General features: G+C 46.3%; 1 protein-coding gene across 1 annotated transcript in view; it reads right to left on the reverse strand.

Moving 5' to 3' along the window:
- nr5a2 (nuclear receptor subfamily 5, group A, member 2) overlaps positions 1 to 15,474 on the reverse strand; it is a 164,336-nt gene extending 148,862 nt beyond the window's left edge. The window contains exons 1-2 of the mRNA XM_078408066.1: positions 15,384 to 15,474; positions 1,710 to 2,356 (exon numbers count right to left, since the gene is read on the reverse strand). Of these exons, the coding sequence (XP_078264192.1) occupies positions 1,710 to 2,356; positions 15,384 to 15,396 (660 nt within the window). The 5' untranslated portion in view covers positions 15,397 to 15,474. The remainder of the gene's footprint in view (positions 1 to 1,709; positions 2,357 to 15,383) is intronic.
- Between the last annotated feature and the right edge of the window lie 511 nt (positions 15,475 to 15,985).

Genomic DNA, 15,985 nt, shown 5'->3' on the forward strand with positions numbered 1-15,985 from the left:
AATTGCATCCAGGTGTGGTCTCAACATGGGCCCTGTACAACTGCAGTAGGACCTCCTTGCTCCTAAACTCAAATCCTCTCGCAATGAAGGCCAACATGCCATTAGTTTTCTTCACTGCCTGCTGTACCTGCATGCTTACTTTCAATGACTGATGTGTAAGCACACCCAGGTCTCGTTGCTCCTCTGCTTCTCCTAATCTGACACCATTCAGATAATGATCTGACTTCCTGTTCTTGCCACCAAAGTGGATAACCTCACATTTATCCACATTATACTGCATCTGCCATGCATCTGCCCACTCACCCAACCTATCCAAGTCACCCCGCAGCCTCATAGCATCCGCATCGCAGCTCACACTGCCACCCAGCTTTGTGTCATCCGCAAACTTGGAGAAGTCACATTTAATTCCCTTGTCTAAATCGTTAATATATATTGTAAACAACTGGGGTCCCAGCACCGAGCCTTGCGGCACCCCACTAGTCACTGCCTGCCATTCTGAAAAGGACCTGTTAATTCCTACTCTTTGCTTCCTGTCTGCCAACCAGTTCTCTATCCATGTCAATACCTTTCCCCCAATACCATGTGCTCTAATTTTGCACACTAGTCTCTTGTGTGGGACCTTGTCAAAGGCTTTTTGGAAGTCCAGATACACCACATCCACTGGCTCTCCCTTATCCATTCTACTTGTTACATCCTCAAAAAATCCAGGATTAGTTAAGAGTAGAGAAATAGTTAGTTGTGAGCCAAGGGCAGTGAATCAGGAGAACATTCACCACTTCCAGGGCTGATTGAATACAATGCTGACCACAAACTGAATGCCCTGCCCAGGCACTTGCAATTCTAGTACAGCAACGAGACAATATCAAAAACGCCAGTTTTTAGAAGATTATCGAGTTTTGAACAAACGTTTTCTTCTTCAGTAATGAATAAGAGCAAATAGTCGGAAATATGAATTATTCAGTATTATGCATTTGCAACCCCACTGGTAAAGCACTTCCAAAATATACTACCAAACACTTCAGAAATATTTCTTACAAAGGCATACCCCAATTTGAAAACATTTTCTTTGTACACTTTTTTTCAAAGCTAATAAAACTTTGATCGTCTCTGGTGAATTGACTTTTGATTTTGTTTATGCACTTTGAAAGGATGGATTTTTAACAATTAACTGCAGCAAAATCTATTTTTAGTATGACTGAACCTGACAGAGAAAAGTATGTCAAGCCTGGAAGCTTTGCATTTTGCTCACTCAATGATGTTTGAGAAAAGAAAATGCGACTAACCCAGAAATATTTAAACTATTTAAATGCTGGACCCCACACTGCTGATAAAATTAGGGTCAGGTTCAAAATATTGCAGCTATATCATACATTGATTTTAATGGAGCACCAGCGTGGTAATGTTTAGGGAGGTGTGATACATAACAAGTGCACTGTTGATATCCATGATCCCATTTAATTTTTGACCCATTCATTTAGCCGGGTGTACGATACTTCCGTCCTGATTTCCCCTGCAGCAGACTACACAAGGTCATAATTTACGACCAGATGACATGGTCGGTAATCCACTCCAGTGGTTTATTTGGGAATGTATAAGCTGGCCTGATCAAAATGTGGATGGTGCACTGTTGATATATCACAGCTGCCTCCATCCTGCGACTTCTGCCGGTCTCGCTGACATACAATTACAACACAAAATTACGGCCGTACCTTAAGTTCTCTGAAGAATATGCTGCTTCGGGCCCACTCCACGATGGAGAAGAGGGTTTGATCGGCCATCTTGCACATTAGTCCGAAGGTGTTGAGTTTCTCGTGCTTTCCCCGGCTTGCCTGCTCCTGCTGCAGGTAGGCCAGGATCTTGGCCTGCACCTGGGGCTCGTCGGGCTCACACTTCAGGAGCTCCATGATCAGGTGGGGGATGCTGGAGGGAGAGCTGGAGGGGTAGGTGTCCATGTAAGAGTAGCCCATGAGAGACTCGGGCGAGCTAGTGTAAGGGTCGGGATACTCGGACTTGATAGTACGGCTCGGATAAGGACTGTAGGTCTGGTAGCCTTGCAGACTGGCGTGTGTCGGCATGGCCATACTAATTGGAGATGTGCCGAACGGGCTTCGGTCGTAGTCTGTGGGTGGCAAGGCTGGGTGGTTAAGAGGTAGTCCTTTGGAGGCTGAGTGGATGTTCTGAATGGCAGAAGATATTGTCAGGTCGGTAGGCATTGTCTGCATCACCTGAGTCATGGCTTCTAGCTTAAGTCCGTTTGCTCTGATCAGAGCCTTCTTCTGCTGCTTCAGAGCCCGGTCCCTCTTGTACATTGGCCCAAACTTGTTTCGACCTCCCCGCATGCGATCAGCCCTCACAGCTGTGGAGTACAGTGCATTAGGAGAAATTAATCTACCGAGGGATGAAAACACAGGAACATGGATGTACAAAGTAGAAGAGTGCTAGAGTCATAAAGCAAGGAAACAGGCTCTTTGGCCCAACTTGCCCATGCCAACCAACATGCCCCATCTAAGACTCTGTGCAAAAGACTGTGCATTTACCTTATTTATTCCTCTCATGAACTTGTACACCTCACCCTCATCCTCCTGCACTCCAAGAAATAATTGATTCTCATAGAACATAAGACAGTACAACACAGGAACAAACCTTTTGGCACACAATGTATGTGCCCAAAATGATGCTAAGATAAAATAGTTCCGTTTAGTTTATTATCACGTGTACCGAGGTACAGTGAAAAGCTTTTGTTGCATTTTGTCCAGTCAGCGGAAAGACAATACATGATTACAATCGAGCTGTTTACAGTGTATAGATACATGTTTAGTGCAAGGTAAAGCCAGCAAAATAATCTCATCTGCTGGATGTGATCCATATCCCTCCATATCCATGTGCCAAGTAAAAGCCTCTTAAATGCCACTATCTGCCTACAGTGTATGTATCTACTTCCAACATCAGTTTCAGCAGTGCATTCCTCTCCCCACCACCCTCTATAACAAACTTGCCCCACACATCTCCTTCAAACTTTGTCTCTCTCACATTAAAACTGTGCCCTCGAGTTTTGATATTTCCACCCTGGGAAAAAGGTTCTGACTCTCTACCTCATCTATGCCTCTCATCATTTTTATAAATTTCCATTCATTAAAGAATCCGAGGGTCTCCCCTCAGATTCTAATGCTCCAGAGAAAACAATCCCAGTTTGTCCTATCTCTCCTTATAACTATATTCCCAAACATTATTACTGTAAAATAATACAGAAAAGTGGAGGTATTGTGCACTTAACAACATATAACATATAACATATAACAACTACAGCATGGAAACAGGCCTGTCCGGCCCTACCAGTCCACGCCGACCATTCTACCTGCACTCAGACCATAACCCTCCAATCCCCTCCTATCCATATACCTATCCAATTTACTCTTAAATAATAAAATCGAGCCAGCCTCCACCACTTCCACCGGAAGCCCATTCCATACAGCCACAACCCTCTGAGTAAAGAAGTTCCCCCTCATGTTACCCCTAAACCTTTGTCCCTCAATTCTGAAGCTATGTCCCCTTGTTGGAATCTTCCCCACTCTCAAAGGGAAAAGCCTACCCACGTCAACTCTGTCCGTCCCTCTCAAAATTTTAAAAACCTCTATCGTCCCCCCTCAACCTTCTACGCTCCAAAGAATAAAGACCCAACCTGTTCAACCTCTCTCTGTAGCCTAAGTGCTGAAACCCAGGCAACATTCTAGTAAATCTCCTCTGTACCCTTTCCATTTTGTCGACATCCTTCCTATAATTTGGCGACCAGAACTGCACACCATACTCCAGATTCGGCCTCACCAATGCCCTGTACAATTTCAACATTACATCCCAACTTCTATACTCGATGCTCTGATTTATAAAGGCAAGCATACCAAACGCCTTCTTCACCACCCTATCCACATGAGATTCCACCTTCAGGGAACAATGCACAGTTATTCCCAGATCCCTCTGTTCCACTGCATTCCTCAATTCCCTACCATTTACCCTGTACGTCCTATTTTGATTTGTCCTACCAAAATGCAGCACCTCACACTTATCAGCATTAAACTCCATCTGCCATCTTTCAGCCCACCCTTCCAAAAGGCCCAAGTCTCTCTGTAGACTTTGAAAATCTACCTCACTATCAACTACTCCACCTATCTTAGTATCATCTGCATATTTACTAATCCAATTTGCCACACCATCATCCAGATCATTAATGTAAATGACAAACAACAGTGGACCCAACACAGATCCTTGGGGCACTCCACTAGACACTGGCCTCCAACCTGACATACAATTGTCAACCATTACCCTCTGGTATCTCCCATTCAGCCATTGTTGAATCCATCTTGCAACCTCACTATTAATACCCAACGATTTAACCTTCTTAATCAACCTTCCATGTGGAACCTTGTCAAATGCCTTACTGAAGTCCATATAGACAACATCCACAGCCTTGCCCTTGTCAATTTCCCTGGTAACCTCTTCAAAAAATTCAAGAAGATTAGTCAAACATGACCTTCCAGGCACAAATCCATGTTGACTGTTTCTAATCAGGCCTTGATTATCCAAATAATTATATATATTGTCCCTAAGTATCTTTTCCATTAATTTTCCCACCACAGACGTCAAACTAATAGGTCTATAATTGCTAGGTTTACTTTTAGAACCTTTTTTAAACAAAGGCACAACATGCGCAATGCGCCAATCTTCCGGCACCATCCCTGTTTCTAATGACGTTTGAAATATTTCCGTCATAGCCCCTGCTATTTCTGCACTAACTTCCCTCAATGTCCTAGGGAATATCCTATCAGGACCTGGAGACTTATCCACTTTTATATTCTTCAAAAGTGTCCGTACCTCCTCTTCTTTAATCCTCCTAATTTCCATCACTACTCTACTTGTTTCGCTTACCTCACATAATTCAATATCCTTCTCCTCGGTAAATACCGAAGAAAAGAAATTGTTTAATATCTCCCCCATTTCTTCCGGCTCAGCACATAGCTGTCCACTCTGTCCACCTGTTTAATTCAAAAATATTTAGACCATAATTTGGGCATCCCAAAGTTTAACTTGATACCTTCTGGCTGGTTTGTGACACTACCATTATCAGGCCACCGTCATTTTAATTGGGATAAAAATCTACTCCACAGGAAACGTACTTCGGGAAGGTTTGCATTTACCTGATGGAAGAAAGCATTTCAAACCTCCAGATCAGTCTCAAGAAGGGTCTCGACCCGAAACGTCACCCATTCCTTCTCTCCTTGATGCTGCCTGACCTGCTGAGTTACTCCAGCATTTTGTGATCCTCTAGATTGGACACACACCTATGTGTGTTTGCAAGAATGAACCCCCCCTCATTCTACTGTGAATGATTATCACTATGTTCACGATGGCCGGGGGGGGGGGGGGGGGGGGGGGGGCAGTAAAACAAGGGACACCAGCCGTACTGAACATAAATATGGAAACACATTCACGGTATGATCTGGTTCTGTAACATCATTTCAGTTCAGATCAGTTTCAGATTAGTTTAATGTCATGTTAGGTACAGTGAAAAGCTTTTGTTGCGTGCCAACCAGTCAGCAGAAAGACAATACATGATTACAATCGAGCCGTTTCAAGCTTTACATTAAATACTCTTGTATCTGTGAAGTAATTTTATTCTTAAATTCCCCCATGCTTAGTTAAAAGAAAAATGTGCTTGTTTCATTGGTTACATTCTTCTGAACCTCTATTCAAGATTTATTTTAAAACTTTTTAATTTGTCTCTTGTTTAAATAATATATATTTTTCTAATTCCTGGTGCTTGATATTGTTGTCCTTATTTAATTTCTGTTTGCAGCTCCTAATAACATTTCTGCCTGCATGCTCCTTTTCTTTTCACTGAAGAGTAACATTAGATGAAGTGCACCTACGTAATGTTTTCAATGCAGAAAAGGTGAGCTCGATGACAGAGCTGGTGTCAGTATGACATATTGTAATATCTCTGGAATTAAATATAATTAAAACAAAATCCAATTCAATGGACGTCTTGGGAGCTATTTTAATGGTCTCAGTCACAGCCGTGTCTGTCAGTGACAAAAAGATCTAACGGCTTTTGAGATGTTCTCTCTGAGCCTGTTTCATCCACTGGCGACCAAAGCTAAAGTGAAACCTTTAACAGCTTTGCAACATATTGATACTGCTGAGACTTATACCTGAGAACTATGTGTCATCTTGGGAAATTAGCAGCGCATTAAAAATTTCCTTTGTCGGCTTTGTGTATCCATTTTAGAAACTTTTGACAATTGGACGCTTAAACCTACATGGTGGAATGTGCTTTGATAACTAATCACCAGTTCTCTTGGAAAAGCATTCCTGGCATTACAAAACCTTGTCAAAAGTGTTCCCTTTTGTGTCCCAATTGTTGATTCATTATTAACCACCAATACATTGATTTGTTTTTAAAAGAAACAGCTCTGTACAGTATGTGTTCAGGACCCTGCAGTGGCCACTCTTGATGTAAACTGTTCAAATATTGAAAGCCTGAATGTGTAGGAAGGAACTGCAGGTGCAGGTTTACACCGAAGATAGACACAAAATGCTGGAGTAACTCAGCAGGTCAGGCAGCATCTCTGGAGAGAAGGAATGGGTGACGTTTCGGGTCGAGACCCTTCTCAAGAATGAGTCAGGGGAGAGGGAAACGAGAGACAACATGGTAAGGTGTGAAAATGAAAGGTCAAAGGGGGCAAAGCTCAAGAAAAATGTAGAATAAATAATTGTTAACTAGGGGAAGGTGATAACGAGGCATACAATGTAAAATGTAATCAGGAGGACAGCCAGATGGGCCGAAGAACTAAGGTGGGGGAGAGATGGAGAGAGACGGAAAGCAAGGGTTACTTGAAGTTAGAGAAGTTAATATTCATACTGCTGGGCTGTAAGCTGCCCCAGTGAAAGCCAGAGTTCAGGCTGGACACTGAATTGATTAATTCTCAGCTTGCTGAGTGCCACAGAAAAAAACATCGCAGATACTATTGTTTCAGAATAAAAGACATTCTTGCTCTTGGAGCACCATGAACTACTTCAGAAGCTGCCTTGAAATCCTCACCATGTTAACATGTAATGGGAGTCAGGTCAGTAATTTAAACTTTACACAACACAAATTATAAGAATCAGGATCAGAAACCTCCTAAAATAGTACTTCAAAAATGTTGTATTTGTTTAAATCTATTAGTTTGTACAGTAACTGAACTATTTTGAATAATCTTGAGGCTTCTGTGCATGAGATCAAACAACATATAACATACACGGTATTGTGAACAGTAAATTGTTGCCAATTTTCTGATATTACCAGTGGCAATTCACTCCTTCAATATGTATATATTCAAATAGTGCATATAAATAGGGAATTAACGGGAGAATCTCAGAATATAGAGCTACACCTGAGAATGATATGGGTTAGCATGCATTTTTTGAGAATTAAACAAAAGGAAAGGAATTAGAACGAAGTAAAACACAATGCAGAGATGTAGTCCAAACGGATGAGGAAATATGATCAAATTAAAATTATTTATAACGAGCAAAAAAATCATCAATCCTCCACGAAGAAATTTTCGTAATACGTAATATTATGTTAAATTTATTTGTTAAAACAATTCCACTTTGCGTTTTGTTTAAGAGAACAGGAAGCTTTGGAAACCCCGTGTTTACATCTGTCTGGCCGTAAAATGTACAGGACCACACAATTGTATCAGATGTGATGATGTTAAAACGAGGCAGAGATTCGCAGCACGAGTAGCGAGAAGAACTGGCAATTTCAAACTGTTTCTGAAGAAGGGTCTCGACCCGAAACGTCACCCATTCCTTCTCTCCCGAGATGCTGCCTGACCCGCTGAGTTACTCCAGCATTTTGTGCATCTTCCGTTAATTGCCCTTGAACCGAGGGACAATTAAGAATCAACTACATTGCGAGAACCTGGGTTCAAATCTCAGATTGGTTAAAAAATAGAGGGCTTCCTATCCTGAGGCGTTTTTATGAAATAGATTGCTGTCGTTTCATCGTTACTATTAACAAGGTTGGTTTGCGTTTAACATCAGGATATTCGCTCGTATTTGAAGTCGACAAATGGTGGGACTCACACACGAAACACTGAATGAATGGCCACAAAATCTGTTAACCCAAAAAGGGCAGCCCGTGGCCGACGGGGTTGGTGTGGAAAGAAGCCGAGAGGTGACCTGATCTAACGTGCAACGCCGAGGCAGGGCGCGGGGAGGTTTAAACGCACGCTTCTGATGCTTTTAAATACGGTTCTCAATTTTAATTTCCAAATCAATTGAAAGGAGTCGACAAGAACGGAATTGGTGTAAATTCATCCCCGACACACCAGTCATTTTTATCCGTTTACATTTTGAAAATACAATTCATGGAATTACAGTCTCCCTTGTTCAAAAGCAAGGCGTCAAAACCTTTCACTGGCGAGCTAGCTGCTCGCAACTTGAAAATTCTTGCACATCTTTTCGGAATTTGTCAACGAGTTTTTAAAACTCTCCCATCGTCGCCGCTCAAGGGGAAAGGGACAGAGGGGGGGGGGGGGGGGGGGAGACGGGCCACTTCTCACAGCCCCGCGGTCGTACGGCGGCATTATTGGGTCCGCTGTGGACTAGTGTGTGTGGAGTTATAGCTGGGAGACTGTGGGGCAGGGTAGGGTGTGTGGACAGAGAGACGGGAACTGTGTGGTTATAGGAAGCGTTGGCCCGGTTCTCTCTCCCCGTATGTTCTCCGATCTGACCAGCAATTACAACAGTTCCTCTTTGCATTTATGCAGCGCCTATCACCCGCGCCTAGAGCGCCTTGGAACGGACCAGACGGACCAAACGCTGATTGACACAAAATGCTGGAGTAATTCAGCGGGACGGGCAGCACTTCGGGGCAAAAGGAATAGATGACCTTTCTCGGTCACCCATTCATCCTCTCCATGAGATGCTGCCTGTCCCGCTGAGTTACTCCAGCTTTTTGTGTCTATCTTGGGTGTAAACTAGCATTATTAGCTGCACGGATTCCAAGCGCGGTCATTTAGTAAGAAATGCTGCAGCCAATGTGACCATCGGCGGCATCCACACAGAACACAATACAATACAATATATCTTTATTGTCATTGTACAGGGGTACAACGAGATAGGGAATGCGCCTCCCATACGATGCAATAAATTAATTAGCTAATCAGTATAAATTTAGACAACCCAGTGAAACAAAATTAGAACAGTTTTAAAACAGAATAAAGTGCAAGTAGGTCTGTGCCGGTTCACTGTGCGATGTGACCATCCGGCTCAGCAGGACCGGTTCATAGCAGCTATGGCTCTGGGGATGAAGCTGTTCCTGAGTCTGGAACAAATTCCACCAGCATGTGCAGTGCCCTACCAGGGGCTCAAACACGCTAGATAAAGGGTACACCAACGTAAAGGACGCCTACAGAGCTCTCCCCTGCCCACCCCAGGGACAATCCGATCACTGCCCGCATACAAACCCCTCATCCGCAAGACCAAACCTACAATAGACGGTCAAAATATGGCCCAAAGATGCCACCCTACAACTCCAGGACTGCTTTGATCGCACCGACTGTGACCTGTTTGCACAGCAGGCGACCTGTGATTCAGAAGTAGACTTGGAAGAGTACACATCCACTGTGCTCTCCTACATCAACTGCTGTGTGGAGAATGTCACGGAGGACAAGGAAATAAAGATGTTCCCAAACCCTGGATGAATAAGGAGGTACAGAACCTGCTGAGGGCACGCAACAATGCCTTTAAATCTGGTGACACTTCAGCAGACAGTGTTGCCAGGTCAAACCTGAACAAAGGTATTAAAAGGGCCAAAGACACCCACAGGTAACGGGTGGAAGACCACTTCAACACCACGGACACCAGAAGCATGTGGCAGGGTGTCAGGGACATCACTGACTACAAGAGCAGCCCTGCCTGCCCCCACAGCGATGCCACACTAACTAACGAGCTTAACACCTTCTTTGCCCGCTTCGAAACTGGCAACATCACCCCAGCCGAGGCGGAGGGACTGGTCTTGCAACTGAGCACACAGGAGGTACAACGTGCTCTGCAAAGGGTCAACCCACGCAAGGCTGCAGGCCCGGATGGAGTTCAAGGAAGGGTACTTAGGGACTGTGCTGAACAGCTGGCTGAGGTATTCACCAGGATCTTTAACCTGTCACTATCTCTGGCTACGGTTCCCAAGTGCCTGAAGTCGGCTACCATAGTGCCGGTGCCAAAAAAAGCACAAATCACCAACCTGAAGGTCTACCGTCCGGTTGCCCTAACGCCGATAGTCATGAAGTGCTTTGAAAGGCTGGTCCTCTCACACATCAAATCCAGCATCGCCAGCATTAGAAGGATGAGAGGGGATCTTATCGAAACGTATAAGATTATTAAGGGGTTGGACACGTTAGAGGCAGGAAACATGTTCCCACTGTTGGGGGAGTCCAGAACCAGGGGCCACAGTTTAAGAATAAGGGGTTGGCCATTTAGAACTGAGATGAGAAAACACTTTTTCAGTCAGAGAGTTGTGAATCTGTGGAATTCTCTGCCTCAGAAGGCAGTGGAGGCCAATTCTCTGAATGCATTCAAGAGAGAGCTAGATAGAGCTCTTAAGGATAGCGGAGTCAGGGGGTATGGGGAGAAGGCAGGAACGGGGTACTGATTGAGAATGATCAGCCATGATCACATTGAATGGCGGTGCTGGCTCGAAGGGCCGAATGGCCTCCTCCTGCACCTATTGTCTATTGTCTATTGCCTCACTGGACTCGCACCAATTTGCTGGAAATGCCTTTATGAACTCGGGAAGGACGCTTGTGTGGGAACTGGCCTTAAGTCAGCTCCCAGCCGGCCATCTCTCCCTGTACAGTAAGGCCACGGCGGACAGGCCAATGTTGCAATGTCCCAATGCTGGAACTCATTGCAAAGGTCAATGGACCGCACTGAAGCCGTTCCTGATTGTGCACTCCCAGCCCGCACCGTTCCCGCACCGTGCCAGCCCGCCTATAACCGGGAACACTTGTCCCAGTCCACCCGCGCCCTGTGCTAAAGGGGAACACACGTCCCAGTCCACCCGCGCCCCTGTGTTAAAGGGGAACACTTGTCCACCCGCGCCCTGTGTTAAAGGGGAACACTTGGCCCAGTCCACCCGCGCCCTGTGTTAAAGGGGAACACTCGTCCCAGTCCACCCGCGCCCTGTGTTAAAGGGGAACACTTGTCCCTGTGTTAAAGGGGAACACTTGTCCCAGTCCACCCGCGCCCCTGTGTTAAAGGGGAACACTTGTCCCAGTCCACCCGCGCCCCTGTGTTAAAGGGGAACACTTGGCCCAGTCCACCCGCGCCCTGTGTTAAAGGGGAACACTTGGCCCAGTCCACCCGCGCCCTGTGTTAAAGGGGAACACTTGCCCACCCGCGCCCCTGTGTTAAAGGGGAACACACGTCCCTGTGTGCAGGAAGGAACTGCAGATGCCGGTTTACACCGGAGGATAGACACAAAATGCTGGAGTAACTCAGCGGGACAGGCAGCGTCTCTGGAGAGAAGGAATGGGTGACATTTCGGGTCGAGACCCTTCTTCAGTCACCCATCCACCCGCGGCCGTTCCGCTAAAACTGAACGGTGAACGGTGCAAATTAAAGTCAGCTCCCGGCTGTGGCCCGACAGTCAACAGGAAAAGGCTGGAGAAGTCTGAAGAAGGGTCTCGACCCGAAACGTCGCCCATTCCTTCTCTCCTGAGATGCTGCCTGACCTGCTGAGTTACTCCAGCATTTTGTGAATAAATACCTGCGGTCTAAAGAAGGGTCTCGACCCGAAACGTCGCCCATTCCTTCTCTCCACAGATGTCCCGCTGAGTTTCTCCAACAATTTATGTCAATCTTCGGTGTAAATCAGCATCTGAAGTTCCTTCCTACACATTTTGTCACAGGTGCTCGCTCAGACCCAAGAGTCGCGTTAAGGGTGTGTTATAGTCACAGGTACCGAAATCAAAACAATGTCCTCCTTACTTGTAGCAGCACAACAGGTCTGTAAACACGGTATTTATACATGCACCAATAGTACTGGGAAGTGAATGGTCTAGAATGTGGCCTGACCCATAGAGTCATAGTCAGAGAGTCGAAGAAAGATATAGCGTGGAAACAGGTCCCTCGGCCCAACTTGCCCACACCGGCCAACATGTCCCAGCTACACTAGTCCCACCTGCCCGCGTTTTGCCCATATCCCTCCAAACCTGCCCTATCCATGTACCTGTCTAACTGTTTCTTAAACACTGGGATAGTTTCCTGCTTCAGCTACCTCCTCCAGACACTCACCACATTTTGTGTGGAAAAAAATACCCCTCAGATTCTTATTAAATCACTTCCCTTTCACCCTAAACCTATGTCATCTGGTCCTCGATTCCCCTACTCTGGGCACGAGACTCTGTGCATCTACCCGATCTATTCCTCTCATGATTTTATACGCCTCTATAAGATGACCCTCATCCTCCTGCGCTCCCTCAACCCCCCCCCCCCCCCCACCACACCCCACAACAACAACTGTAACCGGACCCATCTTCACTGTTTCCAGCCAATAATCTTCACCAGACAATGCTGTCCGTGTTATCGATCAGACACTAAGTGCTGGAGTAACTCAGCGGGACAGGCAGCATCTCTGGAGAGAAGGAATGGGAGACGTTTCGGGTCGAGATCGTTCTTCAGACCCGAAACGTCACCCATTCCTTCTCCCCAGAGATGCTGCCTGTCCCGCTGAGTTACTCCGGCATGTGCCTACCGTAGGTAAAAATCGCCTTCTGTAGTTCCTTCCTTCACAGATTCACAAATCACACCCCTCCTCGTCAAGCCACCGATTCACGGAGCGCAGGAAGTTTGGATAACCAATTTTCAATTTTAGTTAGTTCTATTTTGTTTTTTTAATCTTTAAGTCAGGAACTAATATATTGATTTGAATATAAAGGGTGAAATTGTATTGTAGTTGGCGGCGGGTGAACTCGCCCGACAGGTGGGATCGAGCTTTAGTCTGAGTGCAGGAGTACAAGTATCGTCTCCTGGCCGCGTAACACGACCCCCCCCGGTATAGCAACCCCCCGGTATAGCACCCCCCGGTATAGCACCCCCCGGTATAGCACCCCCCGGTATAGCACCCCCCGGTATAGCACCCCCCGGTATAGCACCCCCCGGTATAGCACCCCTTGTTACACGATCCCCCGTTACCCGAACCCCCGTTACCCGAACCCCCGTTACCCGATCCCCCGTTACCCGACCCTTTTTCAGTGTAGTTTATTTTATTTTTCACGTGCACTGAAGTACAGAGATATCATATTGTCAGGCGGAAAGACAATACACGATTATAATCCAGCCGGCCACAGTGTACAGATACAGGTACAGATACAGATTCGGAATAACCGAAGATAGACACAGAAAGCTGGAGTAACTCTGGAGAAAAGGAATGGGTGACGTTTCGGGTCGATACTGTCTTGAAGAAGTGTAAGAAAATAACTGGTACAAATGCTGCTCAAATCGAAGGCATTTATTCACAAAATGCTGGAGTAACTCAGCAAGTCAGGTAGCATCTCAGGAGAGAAGGAATGGGTGACGTTTCGGGTCGAGACCCTTCTTCAGACTGTCTTGAAGAAAGGTCTCAACCTGAAACGTCACCCATTCCTTCTCTTCTGAGATGCTGCCTGTCCCGCTGAGTTACTCCAGCATTTTGTGTCTACCTTCAGTTTAAACCGGCATCTGCAGTTCCTTCCGACACGGAAAGGGAATAACGCTTAGTGCAAGATAGAGTCAAGTAAAGTCCGATTAAAGATAGTCCGAGGGCCTCCAATGAGATCGATAGTCGCTCAGGGATGCTCTCTAGCTGGTGATAGGATGGTTCCGTTGCCTGATTACATCTGCCCCTGAATCCTGTAGCCTTTATCCCGTGTCCGTACTCTCTGGGCGGCTTGATTGTAATCATGTGCCGTTTTTTCCGTTGACTGATAGCACGCTCACAGTTGGGCTTACACCACAATTAAGCAGCAACTCGAAACAAATACTTGGACTTATTCTCGAAACAACGAAAACAGCAGACGATGGTTTATGTTTAGGAAAGAATGCAGATGCTGGTTTAAACCGAAGATAGACACAAAACGCTGGAGTAACTCAGCGGGACAGGCAGCATCTCTGGAGGAAAAGGAGTAGGTATTCTTTGAACTGTTCTTTGAATTGGCGATAATCCCACTACCTGGACTGACGGGATTGTGGTGATCGAGGCTCTGGTTGTACGTGTTAAATCGGATTTTTGAAACCATCCACGCTAATCACAGTAAATGGCCAAATTATATCAGACATTCGCAATATTCCACCGGTTTACAGCCGTTTATAGTGGAGTGACATTCATACCGTACCCCCCTCGCCGCCCCTTGCCCTACCGCGATCATGAACACAATCTAACACTGGGAACTAGTCCCGGTGAAACCTCACCCCTTTATCTGGTCACTGGGTCATTTGACCTGCAGTTTGCGGGGTTATATCGTTAATTCCGTTTCCTTTGCGCGGATGGACAATGCCAAGTGTCACACACATGTTTACGGTCATGTATGAGCTCAGCATCATTCACGGAGATGTTTTACTATAAACATCGACACCTGCTGCCCTAAGTCACAGGCAGGGCACAGGCGGATTAGAGAGATTGGTATCTCTGAAGAGAAGATAGACACAAAAAGCTGGAGTAACTCAGCGGGACAGACAGCATCGCTGGAGAGAAGGAATGGGTGACAACAGACAATAGGTGCAGGAGGAGGCCATTCGGCCTTTCGAGCCACCACCACCATTCAATGTGATCATGGCTGATCATTCTCAATCAGTACCCCGTTCCTGCCTTCTCCCCATACCCCCTGACTCCGCTATCCTTAAGAGCTCTATCTAGCTCTCTCCTGAATGCATTCAGAGAATTGGCCTCCACTGCCTTCTGAGGCAGAGAATTCCACAGATTCACAACTCTCTGACTGAAAAAGTTTTTCCTCATCTCCGTTCTAAATGGCCTACCCCTTATTCTTAAACTGTGGCCCCTTGTTCTGGACTCCCCCAACATTGGGACGTTTCGGGTCGAGATCCTTCTTCGGACTGAGGGTCAGGGGAAAGGTAAACGAGAGATACAGACGGTGACGTGAAGATATATAGAACAAATGAATGAAAGATAAGTAAAAACAGTAACGATGATTGAGGAAGCAGGCCCTTGTTAGCTGTGTGTTGGGTGAGAACGAGTTACAGACTATGAGACTGATACCAAATGTTATGATTGACTGTGCACTCAGAGTTCCCCACGGCCAGGGCCCTCACCCACCCTGAGACCGCATACCGCTGCCTTGCTTTACCTTCCAGCTTCATCCCGACGTTGAGGCATTTCTGGAAGCGGCAGTAAGGACACCTCTTGCGTTGGGTTTTGTCGATAGGGCAGGTCTGGTTCTCTATACACGTGTACCTCTTGTTATTTTGAACTGTGCGCTTGAAGAAACCCTGGAGAGAGGAGAGAGGTGAGAGGTGAGAGAGAGAGAGAGGAGAGAGAGGAGAGAGGAGAGAGGAGAGGAGAGAGAGAGAGGAGAGAGGAGAGAGGAGAGAGAGAGAGAGAGAGGTGAGAGCAAGGACCAGAGAGGTGAGAGGTGGGAGGTGAGAGGTGGGGGCGCTTTGCAAGGCCCAGCTCGCCCCGGTCCTCCAGGAACTCGGCTTCCCCAGCGCTTGTCCGCGGATCCCCAACATCTGGCGCCGGGCAACGCGGAGAGTTTTAGTTAAGAGCGATTGCTAATTCCCAAAGCAAACGGCGCATCTGTGTGCGAGTGTCGGTGCAGGAAGGGCAGCTACAGATGTTCAGGTGTCCACAGTGGTTCAAGGGGACAGACTGTTCCAGCCAACACCCGTGTGTTAAAACTAGACACAGAGTGCTGGAGTAACTCAGCGGGTCAGGCAGCATCTCTGGAGA

The sequence above is a fragment of the Rhinoraja longicauda genome, chromosome 11, assembly GCF_053455715.1.
Source record: "Rhinoraja longicauda isolate Sanriku21f chromosome 11, sRhiLon1.1, whole genome shotgun sequence".
NCBI lineage: Eukaryota > Metazoa > Chordata > Chondrichthyes > Rajiformes > Arhynchobatidae > Rhinoraja > Rhinoraja longicauda.